General features: G+C 58.5%; 1 protein-coding gene and 1 long non-coding RNA gene across 3 annotated transcripts in view; one reads left to right on the forward strand and one right to left on the reverse strand.

The window, feature by feature from the left end:
* The window catches only part of ercc5 (excision repair cross-complementation group 5), a 31,794-nt gene that overhangs the window by 12,377 nt on the left and 4,417 nt on the right, over nucleotides 1-15,000 (forward strand). The window contains exons 8-11 of the mRNA XM_052505846.1: nucleotides 268-475; nucleotides 1,062-2,368; nucleotides 3,340-3,459; nucleotides 13,974-14,187. Coding sequence (XP_052361806.1) covers nucleotides 268-475; nucleotides 1,062-2,368; nucleotides 3,340-3,459; nucleotides 13,974-14,187 — 1,849 coding nt within the window. The remainder of the gene's footprint in view (nucleotides 1-267; nucleotides 476-1,061; nucleotides 2,369-3,339; nucleotides 3,460-13,973; nucleotides 14,188-15,000) is intronic.
* LOC127922133 (uncharacterized) overlaps nucleotides 14,445-15,000 on the reverse strand; it is a 1,206-nt gene continuing 650 nt past the window's right edge. Inside the window, exons 4-6 of one of the 2 annotated variants that reach the window (XR_008110451.1) lie at nucleotides 14,923-15,000; nucleotides 14,748-14,817; nucleotides 14,445-14,529 (exon numbers count right to left, since the gene is read on the reverse strand). The exon at nucleotides 14,923-15,000 is cut by the window's right edge and continues 26 nt beyond it. This is a non-coding gene — a long non-coding RNA (uncharacterized LOC127922133). Of the gene's footprint in view, nucleotides 14,530-14,673; nucleotides 14,818-14,922 lie in introns of those variants that run through there. The other variant, XR_008110450.1, reaches the window with a different exon arrangement.

A 15,000-nucleotide genomic window follows, 5' to 3' on the forward strand; every position in this document is an offset into this window, starting at 1 on the left:
ATGTCATAAGGTGAATGCACCAATTTGTAAGTCGCTCTGGATAAGAGCGTCTGCTAAATGACTTAAATGTAAATGTACCACACACACCTCCTGAGGTACCACACACCCCCTGAGGTACCACACACCCCCTGAGGTACCACACACCTCCTGAGGTACCACACACCTCCTGAGGTACCACACACACCTCCTGAGGTACCACACACACTGTCTCTCTGTGTGTGTGTGTGTGTGTGGCATGCACCCTAACCCAGTCCCCCCCTCTCCCAGCGGTCAGGGGACTTCTCCCAGTACCAGCTAGCAGGGCTGCTGCAGAGGAACAAGCTGAACGTGCGTCTGGAGGGGGTGGAGAGAGAGATGTCCAACCGTAGTGCTGGGAACGCCCCGGGGGTGGAGCTATGCAACCAGGGGGAGGGGCACAGCGTGGAGACACGACGCCTCCTCTCAGAAGACTCCACCCACTACATCCTCATCAAAGGTTAGAGGTCGAAGTGGGTCAGCGATCAACTTGAGGGATTCTCCGCATTAGACCTGTTCAAACTCATCCCCTCGTCTGTCTGTCTGTCTGTCTGTCTGTCTGTCTGTCTGTCTGTCTGTCTGTCTGTCTGTCTGTCTGTCTGTCTGTCTGTCTGTCTGTCTGTCTGTCTGTCTGTCTGTCTGTCTGTCTGTCTGTCTGTCTGTCTGTCTGTCTGTCTGTCTGTCTGTCTGTCTGTCTGTCTGTCTGTCTGTCTGTCTGTCTGTCTGTCTGTCTGTCTGTCTGTCTGTCTGTCTGTCTGTCTGTCTGTCTGTCTGTCTGTCTGTCTGTCTGTCTGTCTGTCTGTCTGTCTGTCTGTCTGTCTGTCTGTCTGTCTGTCTGTCTGTCTGTCTGTCTGTCTGTCTGTCTGTCTGTCTGTCTGTCTGTCTGTCTGTCTGTCTGTCTGTCTGTCTGTCTGTCTGTCTGTCTGTCTGTCTGTCTGTCTGTCTGTCTGTCTGTCTGTCTGTCTGTCTGTCTGTCTGTCTGTCTGTCTGTCTGTCTGTCTGTCTGTCTGTCTGTGTCTTTCTTTCTTTCTTTCTTCCTTCCTCAGGTCCAAAGAAGACCGACAACAGTGAGAGGGTGCCAGACATCCAGCCTGCGGCCTCTCCCTGGTTGGGTGGTCCCCTATCAGGGAGGGTTAGGACGGGGGGAGGGGAGAGACCTGAGCCCCTTTGGAGACCCATCTCGGAGGAGGAGAGCCTGGAGGAGGGACCCTCATCATCGTCTAAACATCCCCAGGACCCGAACCCAAGGCTGGGGGATACAGCACCCATCTCCCCCCGGACACTGAAGGCCATCCAGGCTGCCATGGATAGCAGCTTCTCAGACGAGGAGGAGAAGGATAGCTCCTGGGGTAGAGGAGGGAGTAGGGCTGAGGAGGAGGAGGGGGGTGGCAGTGTGTCTCCTCGTACCCTCCTGGCCATTCAGCGAGCCACGGGAGAAGAGTTGGACGTAGGCCCGTCCCCAAACGCCACTACGATTGGCAGTTCTCCTGTTAAGCCCCACCCTCCCAGTCCCCAGCGTCCTGCCAACCGATTGTTCGTCATCAGCAGCTCAGAGGAGGAGACTGAAGGGAAGGACACGCCCCCGAGGACAACTCTGACCAATGAGGACAGGCTTGGGGTGGAGAAGGGGGATGAGCAACAGTCGCCTCTCCCCCTTCGCCTCCCCATTCCTCCTGCGGACAGTGTGCTCCTCAGCATGGAGGAGGAAACCGTCACCAGGAGGAGCAGGGAGGAGGAGATTCTGAGGAGGAGCAGGGAGGAGGAGAATCTGAGGAGGAACAGGGAGGAGGAGAATCTGAGGAGGAACAGAGAGGAGGAGATTCTGAGGAGGAACAGAGAGGAGTTGGAGCAAGCCATGGACAACAGGAACAGAGCTTTCCGCTCTGCAGTGGGTCAGGGGGACAGTTTGGGTCAGGCTCTCTGTCTTATTCCCCCATCAGGCCTTGGTCTAAACAGAGAGGAGGGGACTGGGAGGAGCAGCCCAGTGACTGGGCCTTTACCTCCATCGCAGGAGGAGAGGAACACCAGGGAGGAGAGGAATGGACAGATTCTGAAGATGGAGGACGGCAAGGAGCACAGTGAGCAGGACAGTGATTCAGAGAGCTTCGTTGACGTGTCTGAGGGGGAGGAGCTAAAGGAGGAGGAGACGGATGATTCGCTGATAGAGGTTGGGGGCGGTACTCCAGCTAAGGCACAGGAAGACATGGCCAAGAAGGAGGAAGAGGCTTTAAGTAGCAGAGCTATCCCTTTGGAAGAGAGGGAGGAGGAGCCCCAGCCTCCCACAGAGCCCAGCCCAGCTCCTCCTGCCCCAGCGTCTGTTCCTCTACCCAACGAGTGGGAAGACATCAACGTGGTAAGATAAGTACTGCTTACATGTAAATGGTGAAAAGACAGAGCATGGAGATGACCAGGAAATAGACAGGAAAATGTCTGTTTCTCTGTGTGTGGTTGAGATGTGTTGTTGGAGCTGTTTGTACAGTAGAGATTTGAGGATGTAGTACCTGTGTTGTCCTATAGGGGGAGCTGTTTGTACAGTAGAGATTTGAGGATGCTGTACCTGTGTTGTCCTGTAGGGGGGAGCTGTTTGTACAGTAGAGATTTGAGGATGTAGTACCCGTGTTGTCCTGTAGAGGGAGCTGTTTGTGCAGTAGAGATTTGAGGATGCTGTACCTGTGTTGTCCTGTAGGGGGAGCTGTTTGTACAGTAGAGATTTGAGGATGTAGTACCCGTGTTGTCCTGTAGAGGGAGCTGTTTGTGCAGTAGAGATTTGAGGATGTAGTACCCGTGTTGTCCTGTAGAGGGAGCTGTTTGTACAGTAGAGATTTGAGGATGCTGTACCTGTGTTGTCCTGTAGGGGGAGCTGTTTGTACAGTAGAGATTTGAGGATGCTATACCTGTGTTGTCCTGTAGGGGGGAGATGTTTGTACAGTAGAGATTTGAGGATGCTGTACCTGTGTTGTCCTGTAGGGGGAGCTGTTTGTACAGTAGAGATTTGAGGATGCTGTACCTATGTTGTCCTGTAGGGGGAGCTGTTTGTACAGTATAGATTTGAGGATGCTGTACCTGTGTTGTCCTGTAGGGGGAGCTGTTTGTACAGTAGAGATTTGAGGATGCTGTACCTGTGTTGTCCTGTAGGGGGAGGTGTTACTTTGTACAGTAGTGGAACTGGGTTGATGCAGTACCTGTATTGTCCTGTAGGGGGAGGTGTTACTGTGTACAGTAGTGGAACTAGGTTGATGCAGTACCTGTATTGTCCTGTAGGAAGAGCTGTTACTGTGTACAGTAGTGGAACTGGGCTGATGCAGTACCTGTATTGTCCACCAGGATGAGCTGGTGGCGCTAGAGAGCAGTCTTGGAGAGCAGCAGTCCAGGCTGAGGGAACAGAAGCAGCAGCAGGAACGCATCGCTGCCACGGTTACCGGACAGATGTGTCTGGAGAGCCAGGTAGAGGAGACAGTCAACACACATTTAGTCAGTCTGATAAAGGAGACAGTCAACACTCACATTTAGTCAGTCTGATAAAGGAGACAGTCAACACTCACATTTAGTCAGTCTGGTAAAGGAGACAGTCAACACACACATTTAGTCAGTCTGATAAAGGAGCCAGTCAACACTCACATTTAGTCAGTCTGGTAAAGGAGACAGTCAACAGACATTTAGTCAGTCTGATAAAGGAGACAGTCAACACTCACATTTAGTCAGTCTGATAAAGGAGACAGTCAACAGACACATTTAGTCAGTCTGATAAAGGAGACAGTCAACAGACACATTTAGTCAGTCTGATAAAGGAGACAGTCAACAGACACATTTAGTCAGTCTGATAAAGGAGACAGTCAACAGACACATTTAGTCAGTCTGATAAAGGAGACAGTCAACACACACATTTAGTCAGTCTGGTAAAGGAGACAGTCAACACACACATTTAGTCAGTCTGGTAAAGGAGACAGTCAACACACACATTTAGTCAGTCTGATAAAGGAGACAGTCAACACTCACATTTAGTTCATAGTGGGTGTGATTGTCTGTGTATCATGTGCCTGTTTAAACACTAACTGATGGATGTGGCAGACCCTGACCCTGCCTCTTTCCCTGACCCAGACCCTGACTCTTCCCCTGACAGTTCCCCTGACCCTGACTCTTCCCCTGACCCAGACCCTTCCCCTGACCCAGACCCTGACTCTTCCCCTGACCCAGACCCTGACTCTTCCCCGGACAGTTCCCCTGACCCTGACCCTTCCCCTGACCCAGACCCTGACTCTTCCCCTGACCCAGACCCTGACTCTTCCCTGGACTCTTCCCCTGACCCAGACCCTGACTCTTCCCCGGACTCTTCCCTGGACTCTTCCCCTGACCCAGACCCTGACTCTTCCCCTGACCCAGACCCTGACTCTTCCCTGACTCTTCCCCTGACTCTTCCCTGACCCTTCCAATGGCCCTTCCCTGACTCTTCCCCTGAATCTTCCCTGACCCAGACCCTGACTCTTCCCCTGACCCAGACCCTGACTCTTCCCTGACCCCCTGACTCTTCCCCTGACCCAGACCCTGACTCTTCCCCGGACAGTTCCCCTGACCCTGACTCTTCCCCTGACCCAGACCCTTCCCCTGACCCAGACCCTGACTCTTCCCTGACCCAGACCCTGACTCTTCCCCGGACAGTTCCCCTGACCCTTCCCTGACCCAGACCCTGACTCTTCCCCTGACACTTCCCTGACACTTCCCTGACCCAGACCCCGACTCTTCCCCTGACACTTCCCCTGACACTTCCCTGACCCAGACCCGGACTCTTCCCCTGACTCTTCCCCTGACTCTTCCCCTGACTCTTCCCCTGACCCTTCCAATGGCCCTTCCCCTGACTCTTCCCTGACTCTTCCCCTGACCCAGACCCTGACTCTTCCCCTGACCCAGACCCTGACTCTTCCCAGACCCAGACTCTTCCCTGACCCAGACCCTGACCCAGACCCTGACTCTTCCCTGACCCTTCCCCTGACCCAGACCCTGACTCTTCCCCTGACCCAGACCCTGACTCTTCCCCTGACCCAGACCCTGACTCTTCCCCTGACCCAGACCCTGACTCTTCCCCGGACAGTTCCCCTGACCCTGACTCTTCCCCCCTGACCCAGACCCTTCCCCTGACCCAGACCCTGACTCTTCCCCTGACCCAGACCCTGACTCTTCCCGGACAGTTCCCCTGACCCAGACCCTGACTCTTCCCCTGACCCAGACCCTGACTCTTCCCTGGACTCTTCCCCTGACCCAGACCCTGACTCTTCCCCTGACTCTTCCCTGGACTCCCCTGACCCCCTGACTCCCAGACCCTGACTCTTCCCCTGACCCAGACCCTGACTCTTCCCCAGACCCTGACTCTTCCCTGACCCAGACCCTGACTCTTCCCCAGACCCTGACTCTTCCCCTGACCCAGACCCTGACTCTTCCCTGACTCTTCCCTGACCCAGACCCTGACCCTTCCCCTGACTCTTCCCTGACCCAGACCCTGACTCTTCCCCTGACCCAGACCCTGACTCTTCCCTGACCCAGACCCTGACCCTTCCCCTGACCCTTCCCTGACTCTTCGCCTGACCCTTCCCTGACCCAGACCCTGACCCAGACCCTGACTCTTCCCTGACCCAGACCCTGACCCAGACCCTGACCCAGACCCTGACCCAGACCCTGACTCTTCCCTGACCCTTCCCCTGACCCAGACCCTTCCCCTGACCCAGACCCTGACTCTTCCCCTGACCCAGACCCTGACTCTTCCCCTGACTCTTCCCCTGACCCAGACCCTGACCCTTCCCCTGACCCAGACCCTGACTCTTCGCCTGACCCTTCCCTGACCCAGACCCTGACTCTTCCCTGACCCAGACCCTGACTCTTCCCCTGACCCAGACCCTGACTCTTCCCTGACCCAGACCCTGACTCTTCCCCGGACAGTTCCCCTGACCCTGACTCTTCCCCTGACCCAGACCCTTCCCTGACCCAGACCCTGACTCTTCCCTGACCCAGACCCTGACTCTTCCCCGGACAGTTCCCCTGACCCTTCCCTGACCCAGACCCTGACTCTTCCCCTGACCCAGACCCTGACTCTTCCCTGGACCCTTCCCCTGACCCAGACCCTGACTCTTCCCCGGACTCTTCCCTGGACTCTTCCCCTGACCCAGACCCTGACTCTTCCCTGACCCTGACCCTGACTCTTCCCCTGACCCAGACCCTGACTCTTCCCCAGACCCTGACTCTTCCCCTGACCCAGACCCTGACTCTTCCCCTGACTCTTCCCCTGACCCTGACCCTGACCCTTCCCCTGACTCTTCCCCTGACCCAGACCCTGACTCTTCCCCTGACCCAGACCCTGACTCTTCCCCTGACCCAGACCCTGACCCTTCCCCTGACCCTTCCCCTGACTCTTCCCCTGACCCTTCCCCTGACCCAGACCCTGACCCAGACCCTGACTCTTCCCCTGACCCAGACCCTGACCCTTCCCCTGACCCAGACCCTGACTCTTGACCCTGACCCTGACCCTTCCCCTGACCCAGACCCTTCCCCTGACCCAGACCCTGACTCTTCCCCTGACCCAGACCCTGACTCTTCCCCGGACTCTTCCCCTGACCCAGACCCTGACTCTTCCCCAGACCCTGACTCTGACCCTTCCCCTGACCCTTCCCCTGACTCAGACCCTGACTCAGACCCTGACCCAGACCCTGACTCTTCCCCGGACTCTTCCCCTGACCCCGACTCTTCCCCTGACCCGACCCTGACTCTTCCCCTGACCCAGACCCTGACTCTTCCCCTGACCCAGACCCTGACTCTTCCCCTGACCCAGACCCTGACTCTTCCCCTGACACTTCCCCTGACCCAGACCCGGACTCTTCCCCGGACTCTTCCCCGGACTCTTCCCCGGACTCTTCCCCTGACCCTGACCCTTCCCCTGACCCAGACCCTGACTCTTCCCCTGACCCAGACCCTGACTCTTCCCCGGACAGTTCCCCTGACCCTTCCCCTGACCCAGACCCCGACTCTTCCCCGGACTCTTCCCTGGACTCTTCCCCTGACCCAGACCCTGACTCTTCCCCTGACCCAGACCCTGACTCTTCCCCAGACCCTGACTCTTCCCCTGACCCAGACCCTGACACTTCCCCTGACACTTCCCCTGACACTTCCCCAGACCCCGACTCTTCCCCTGACACTTCCCCTGACACTTCCCCTGACCCAGACCCGGACTCTTCCCCGGACTCTTCCCCTGACTCTTCCCCTGACCCTTCCAATGGCCCTTCCCCTGACTCTTCCCCTGACTCTTCCCCTGACCCTTCCAATGGCCCTTCCCCTGACTCTTCCCCTGACCCAGACCCTGACCCTTCCCCTGACTCTTCCCTGACCCAGACCCTGACTCTTCCCCTGACCCAGACTCTTCCCTGACCCAGACCCTGACCCTTCCCCTGACCCAGACCCTGACTCTTCTTCCCCTGACCCAGACCCTGACTCTTCCCCTGACCCAGACCCTGACTCTTCCCCTGACCCAGACCCTGACTCTTCCCCTGACCCAGACCCTGACTCTTCCCCGGACAGTTCCCCTGACCCTGACTCTTCCCCTGACCCAGACCCTTCCCCTGACCCAGACCCTGACTCTTCCCCTGACCCAGACCCTGACTCTTCCCCGGACAGTTCCCCTGACCCTGACCCTTCCCCTGACCCAGACCCTGACTCTTCCCCTGACCCAGACCCTGACTCTTCCCTGACTCTTCCCCTGACCCAGACCCTGACTCTTCCCCGGACTCTTCCCTGGACTCTTCCCCTGACCCAGACCCTGACTCTTCCCCTGACCCAGACCCTGACTCTTCCCCAGACCCTGACTCTTCCCCTGACCCAGACCCTGACTCTTCCCCTGACCCAGACCCGGACTCTTCCCCGGACTCTTCCCGGACTCTTCCCCGGACTCTTCCCCTGACTCTTCCCCTGACCCTTCCAATGGCCCTTCCCCTGACTCTTCCCCTGACTCTTCCCCTGACCCAGACCCTGACCCTTCCCCTGACTCTTCCCCTGACCCAGACCCTGACTCTTCCCCTGACCCAGACCCTGACTCTTCCCCTGACCCAGACCCTGACTCTTCCCCTGACCCTGACCCTTCCCCTGACCCTTCCCTGACTCTTCCCTGACCCTTCCCCTGACCCAGACCCTGACCCAGACCCTGACTCTTCCCCTGACCCAGACCCTGACCCAGACCCTGACCCAGACCCTGACCCAGACCCTGACTCTTCGCCTGACCCTTCCCCTGACCCAGACCCTTCCCCTGACCCAGACCCTGACTCTTCCCCTGACCCAGACCCTGACTCTTCCCCGGACTCTTCCCCTGACCCAGACCCTGACTCTTCCCCAGACCCTGACTCTTCCCCAGACCCTGACTCTGACCCTTCCCCTGACCCTTCCCTGACTCAGACCCTGACTCAGACCCTGACTCAGACCCTGACCCTGACCCAGACCCTGACTCTTCCCCGGACTCTTCCCCTGACCCCGACTCTTCCCCTGACCCTGACCCAGACCCTGACTCTTCCCCTGACCCAGACCCTGACTCTTCCCTGGACTCTTCCCCTGACCCAGACCCTGACTCTTCCCCGGACTCTTCCCTGGACTCTTCCCCTGACCCAGACCCTGACTCTTCCCCTGACCCAGACCCTGACCCTTCCCCAGACCCTGACTCTTCCCCTGACCCAGACCCTGACTCTTCCCCTGACACTTCCCCTGACCCAGACCCGGACTCTTCCCCTGACTCTTCCCCGGACTCTTCCCGGACTCTTCCCTGACTCTTCCCTGACCCTTCCAATGGCCCTTCCCTGACTCTTCCCTGACTCTTCCCTGACCCAGACCCTGACCCTTCCCCTGACTCTTCCCTGACCCAGACCCTGACTCTTCCCTGACCCAGACCCTGACTCTTCCCCTGACCCAGACCCTGACTCTTCCCCTGACCCAGACCCTGACCCTTCCCCTGACCCTTCCCTGACTCTTCGCCTGACCCTTCCCTGACCCAGACCCTGACCCAGACCCTGACTCTTCCCTGACCCAGACCCTGACCCAGACCCTGACCCAGACCCTGACTCTTCGCCTGACACCCTTCCCCTGACCCAGACCCTTCCCCTGACCCAGACCCTGACTCTTCCCCTGACCCAGACCCTGACTCTTCCCGGACTCTTCCCTGACCCAGACCCTGACGCTTCCCCAGACCCTGACTCTTCCCCAGACCCTGACTCTGACCCTTCCCCTGACCCTTCCCTGACTCAGACCCTGACTCAGACCCTGACCCTTCCCCTGACCCAGACCCTGACTCTTCCCCGGACTCTTCCCCTGACCCCGACTCTTCCCCTGACCCAGACCCTGACTCTTCCCCTGACCCAGACCCGGACTCTTCCCCTGACCCAGACCCTGACTCTTCCCCTGACACTTCCCCTGACCCAGACCCGGACTCTTCCCCGGACTCTTCCCCTGACCCAGACCCTGACTCTTCCCCTGACCCAGACCCGGACTCTTCCCCGGACAGTTCCCCTGACCCTTCCCCTGACCCAGACCCTGACTCTTCCCTGGACCCTTCCCTGACCCAGACCCTGACTCTTCCCCGGACTCTTCCCTGGACTCTTCCCCTGACCCAGACCCTGACTCTTCCCCAGACCCTGACTCTTCCCCAGACCCTGACTCTTCCCCTGACTCTTCCCTGACACTTCCCCTGACCCAGACCCGGACTCTTCCCCGGACTCTTCCCCTGACTCTTCCCCTGACCCTTCCAATGGCCCTTCCCCTGACTCTTCCCCTGACTCTTCCCCTGACCCAGACCCTGACCCTTCCCTGACTCTTCCCCTGACCCAGACCCTGACTCTTCCCCTGACCCAGACTCTTCCCCTGACCCAGACCCTGACTCTTCCCCTGACCCAGACCCTGACTCTTCCCTGACCCTTCCCCTGACCCAGACCCTGACTCTTCCCCTGACCCAGACCCTGACTCTTCCCCTGACCCAGACCCTGACTCTTCCCCTGACCCAGACCCTGACTCTTCCCCGGACAGTTCCCCTTCCCCTGACCCTGACTCTTCCCTGACTCTTCCCCCAGACCCCCTTCCCCTGACCCAGACCCTGACTCTTCCCTGACCCAGACCCTGACTCTTCCCCGGACAGTTCCCCTGACCCTTCCCCTGACCCAGACCCTGACTCTTCCCCTGACCCAGACCCTGACTCTTCCCCGGACTCTTCCCCTGACCCAGACCCTGACTCTTCCCCTGACCCAGACCCTGACTCTTCCCCAGACCCTGACTCTTCCCCTGACCCAGACCCTGACTCTTCCCCTGACCCAGACCCGGACTCTTCCCCTGACTCTTCCCCGGACTCTTCCCCTGACTCTTCCCCTGACCCTTCCAATGGCCCTTCCCCTGACTCTTCCCCTGACTCTTCCCCTGACCCAGACCCTGACCCTTCCCCTGACTCTTCCCCTGACCCAGACCCTGACTCTTCCCCTGACCCAGACCCTGACTCTTCCCCTGACCCAGACCCTGACTCTTCCCCTGACCCAGACCCTGACCCTTCCCCTGACCCTTCCCCTGACTCTTCCCTGACCCTTCCCTGACCCCCCTGACCCAGACCCTGACCCAGACCCTGACTCTTCCCCTGACCCAGACCCTGACCCAGACCCTGACCCAGACCCTGACCCTGACTCTTCCCTGACCCTTCCCTGACCCAGACCCTTCCCCTGACCCAGACCCTGACTCTTCCCCTGACCCAGACCCTGACTCTTCCCCGGACTCTTCCCTGACCCAGACCCTGACTCTTCCCCAGACCCTGACTCTTCCCCAGACCCTGACTCTGACCCTGACCCTTCCCCTGACTCCCCAGACCCTGACTCAGACCCTGACTCAGACCCTGACCCTGACCCAGACCCTGACTCTTCCCGGACTCTTCCCCTGACTCCGACTCTTCCCCTGACCCGACCCTGACTCTTCCCTGACCCAGACCCTGACTCTTCCCCTGACCCAGACCCTGACTCTTCCCTGACACTTCCCCTGACCCAGACCCGGACTCTTCCCCGGACTCTTCCCCGGACTCTTCCCTGACCCTGACCCAGACCCTGACCCAGACCCTGACTCTTCCCCTGACCCAGACCCTGACTCTTCCCCGGACAGTTCCCTGACCCTTCCCTGACCCAGACCCTGACTCTTCCCTGGACTCTTCCCTGACCCAGACCCCGACTCTTCCCCCGGACTCTTCCCTGGACTCTTCCCCAGACCCTGACTCTTCCCCTGACCCAGACCCTGACTCTTCCCCAGACCCTGACTCTTCCCTGACCCAGACCCCGACTCTTCCCCTGACACTTCCCCTGACCCAGACCCTGACTCTTCCCCTGACACTTCCCTGACACTTCCCCTGACCCAGACCCGGACTCTTCCCGGACTCTTCCCCTGACTCTTCCCCTGACCCTTCCAATGGCCCTTCCCTGACTCTTCCCTGACTCTTCCCCTGACCCTTCCAATGGCCCTTCCCTGACTCTTCCCTGACTCTTCCCTGACCCAGACTTCCCCTGACCCTTCCCTGACTCTTCTCTTCTGACCCAGACCCTGACTCTTCCCTGACCCAGACTCTTCCCCTGACCCAGACCCTGACCCTTCCCTGACCCAGACCCTGACTCTTCGCCTGACCCTGACCCTGACCCAGACCCTTCCCCTGACCCTGACTCTTCCCCTGACCCAGACCCTGACTCTTCCCCGGACTCTTCCCCTGACCCAGACCCTGACTCTTCCCCAGACCCTGACTCTTCCCCAGACCCTGACTCTTCCCCAGACCCTGACTCTTCCCTGACCCTTCCCCTGACCCTTCCCCTGACTCTTCCCCTGACTCTTCCCTGACTCAGACCCTGACTCAGACCCTGACTCAGACCCTGACCCAGACCCTGACTCTTCCCCGGACTCTTCCCCTGACCCCGACTCTTCCCCTGACCCAGACCCTGACTCTTCCCCTGAGTCAGACCCTGACTCTTCCCCTGACCCAGACCCGGACTCTTCCCCTGAACCTGACCCAGACCCTGACTCTTCCCCTGACACTTCCCCTGACCCAGACCCTGACTCTTCCCCTGAGTCAGACCCTGACTCTTCCCCTGACCCAGACCCGGACTCTTCCCCTGACCCAGACCCTGACTCTTCCCCTGACCCAGACCCTGACTCTTCCCCTGACCCAGACCCTGACTCTTCCCCTGACCCAGACCCTGACTCTTCCCCTGACCCAGACCCTGACACTTCCCCTGACCCAGACCCTGACACTTCCCCTGACCCAGACCCTGACTCTTCCCCTGAGTCAGACCCTGACTCTTCCCCTGACCCAGACCCGGACTCTTCCCCTGACCCAGACCCTGACTCTTCCCCTGACTCTTCCCCTGACTCTTCCCTGACTCTTCCCCTGACCCAGACCCTGACTCTTCCCCTGACCCAGACCCTGACTCTTCCCCAGACCCTGACTCTTCCCCGGACTCTTCCCCTGACCCAGTCCCTGACTCTTCCCCAGACCCTGACTCTTCCCCTGACTCTTCCCCTGACCCTTCCCCTGACACTTCCCCTGACTCTTCCCCTGACCCAGACCCTGACTCTTCCCCTGACCCTTCCCCTGACTCTTCCCGTGACCCTTCCCCGGACCCTTCCCATGACAATTCCCCTGACTCTTCCCCGGACTCTTCCCCTGACCCTTAGTTTGGTTAGCTAAACAAGCTAGGATTGATAGTTTGGTACGCCAAACAAGCTAAGACTGATAGTTTGGTTAGCTAAACTATTACCACGGCAACTACTGTAGCTATCTAGTAAACATGCTAACGACTTCAGTGAATGTTGAACACATGTTTAGCTGCAAATGTGTTAAATTATAGCCATGTTATAAAAAGATTAATAATCAACTCTGTGGAAGGTCAGTTCCTCACGGCTCCGTGGAACACACCATTTCCTGCCCCCCCGTCGTCGTAGATGCCGATCCCTTACCGCGTCTAATGTCCCGGTGGGTCTTGTCCGTCAGGAGCTGCTGAGGTTGTTTGGCGTACCCTTCCTGGTGGCTCCCGGTGAGGCCGAGGCCTTACCGCGTCTAATGTCCCGGTGGGTCTTGTCCGTCAGGAGCTGCTGAGGTTGTTTGGCGTACCCTTCCTGGTGGCTCCCGGTGAGGCCGAGGCCTTACCGCGTCTAATGTCCCGGTGGGTCTTGTCCGTCAGGAGCTGCTGAGGTTGTTTGGCGTACCCTTCCTGGTGGCTCCCGGTGAGGCCGAGGCCCAGTGTGCAGCCGATCCCTTACCGCGTCTAATGTCCCGGTGGGTCTTGTCCGTCAGGAGCTGCTGAGGTTGTTTGGCGTACCCTTCCTGGTGGCTCCCGGTGAGGCCGAGGCCCAGTGTGCAGCCGATCCCTTACCGCGTCTAATGTCCCGGTGGGTCTTGTCCGTCAGGAGCTGCTGAGGTTGTTTGGCGTACCCTTCCTGGTGGCTCCCGGTGAGGCCGAGGCCCAGTGTGCAGCCGATCCCTTACCGCGTCTAATGTCCCGGTGGGTCTTGTCCGTCAGGAGCTGCTGAGGTTGTTTGGCGTACCCTTCCTGGTGGCTCCCGGTGAGGCCGAGGCCTTACCGCGTCTAATGTCCCGGTGGGTCTTGTCCGTCAGGAGCTGCTGAGGTTGTTTGGCGTACCCTTCCTGGTGGCTCCCGGTGAGGCCGAGGCCCAGTGTGCAGCCGATCCCTTACCGCGTCTAATGTCCCGGTGGGTCTTGTCCGTCAGGAGCTGCTGAGGTTGTTTGGCGTACCCTTCCTGGTGGCTCCCGGTGAGGCCGAGGTACTTGCGTCTAATGTCCCGGTGGGTCTTGTCCGTCAGGAGCTGCTGAGGTTGTTTGGCGTACCCTTCCTGGTGGCTCCCGGTGAGGCCGAGGCCCAGTGTGCAGCCGATCCCTTACCGCGTCTAATGTCCCGGTGGGTCTTGTCCGTCAGGAGCTGCTGAGGTTGTTTGGCGTACCCTTCCTGGTGGCTCCCGGTGAGGCCGAGGCCCAGTGTGCAGCCCTGGACCGGACCGACCAGACCCACGGAACAATCACCGATGACAGCGACGTCTGGCTGTTCGGAGGACGACACGTCTACAAGAACTTCTTCAGCCAGAACAAATACCTAGAATACTACCAGTACGTAGATCTACAGAACCAACTGGGTACGTAGACCTACAGAACCAACTGGGTACGTAGACCTACAGAACCAACTGGGTACCTAGAATACTACCAGTACGTAGACCTACAGAACCAACTGGGTACCTAGAATACTACCAGTACGTAGACCTACAGAACCAACTGGGTACGTAGACCTACAGAACCAACTGGGTACCTAGAATACTACCAGTACGTAGACCTACAGAACCAACTGGGTACCTAGAATACTACCAGTACGTAGACCTACAGAACCAACTGGGTACGTAGATCTACAGAACCAACTGGGTACGTAGATCTACAGAACCAACTGGGTACGTAGACCTACAGAACCAACTGGGTACGTAGACCTACAGAACCAACTGGGTACCTAGAATACTACCAGTACGTAGACCTACAGAACCAACTGGGTACGTAGACCTACAGAACCAACTGGGTACGTGGACCTACAGAACCAACTGGGTACGTAGACCTACAGAACCAACTGGGTACGTAGAACCCTCGCAGTACGTAGACCTACAGAACCAACTGGGTACGTAGATCTACAGAACCAACTGGGTACGTAGACCTACAGAACCAACTGGGTACGTAGAACCCTAGCAGTACGTAGATCTACAGAACCAACTGGGTACGTAGACCTACAGAACCAACTGGGTACCCTTCCGTAGAACCCTAGGCAGCCGACAGCCCAGTCTACAGAACCAACTGGGTACGTAGACCTACAGAACCAACTGGGTCTTGACCTACAGAACCAACTGGGTACGTAGACCTACAGAACCAACTGGGTACGTAGACCTACAGAACCAACTGGGTACGTAGAC

The sequence above is a fragment of the Oncorhynchus keta genome, unplaced genomic scaffold (assembly GCF_023373465.1).
Source record: "Oncorhynchus keta strain PuntledgeMale-10-30-2019 unplaced genomic scaffold, Oket_V2 Un_contig_24678_pilon_pilon, whole genome shotgun sequence".
NCBI lineage: Eukaryota > Metazoa > Chordata > Actinopteri > Salmoniformes > Salmonidae > Oncorhynchus > Oncorhynchus keta.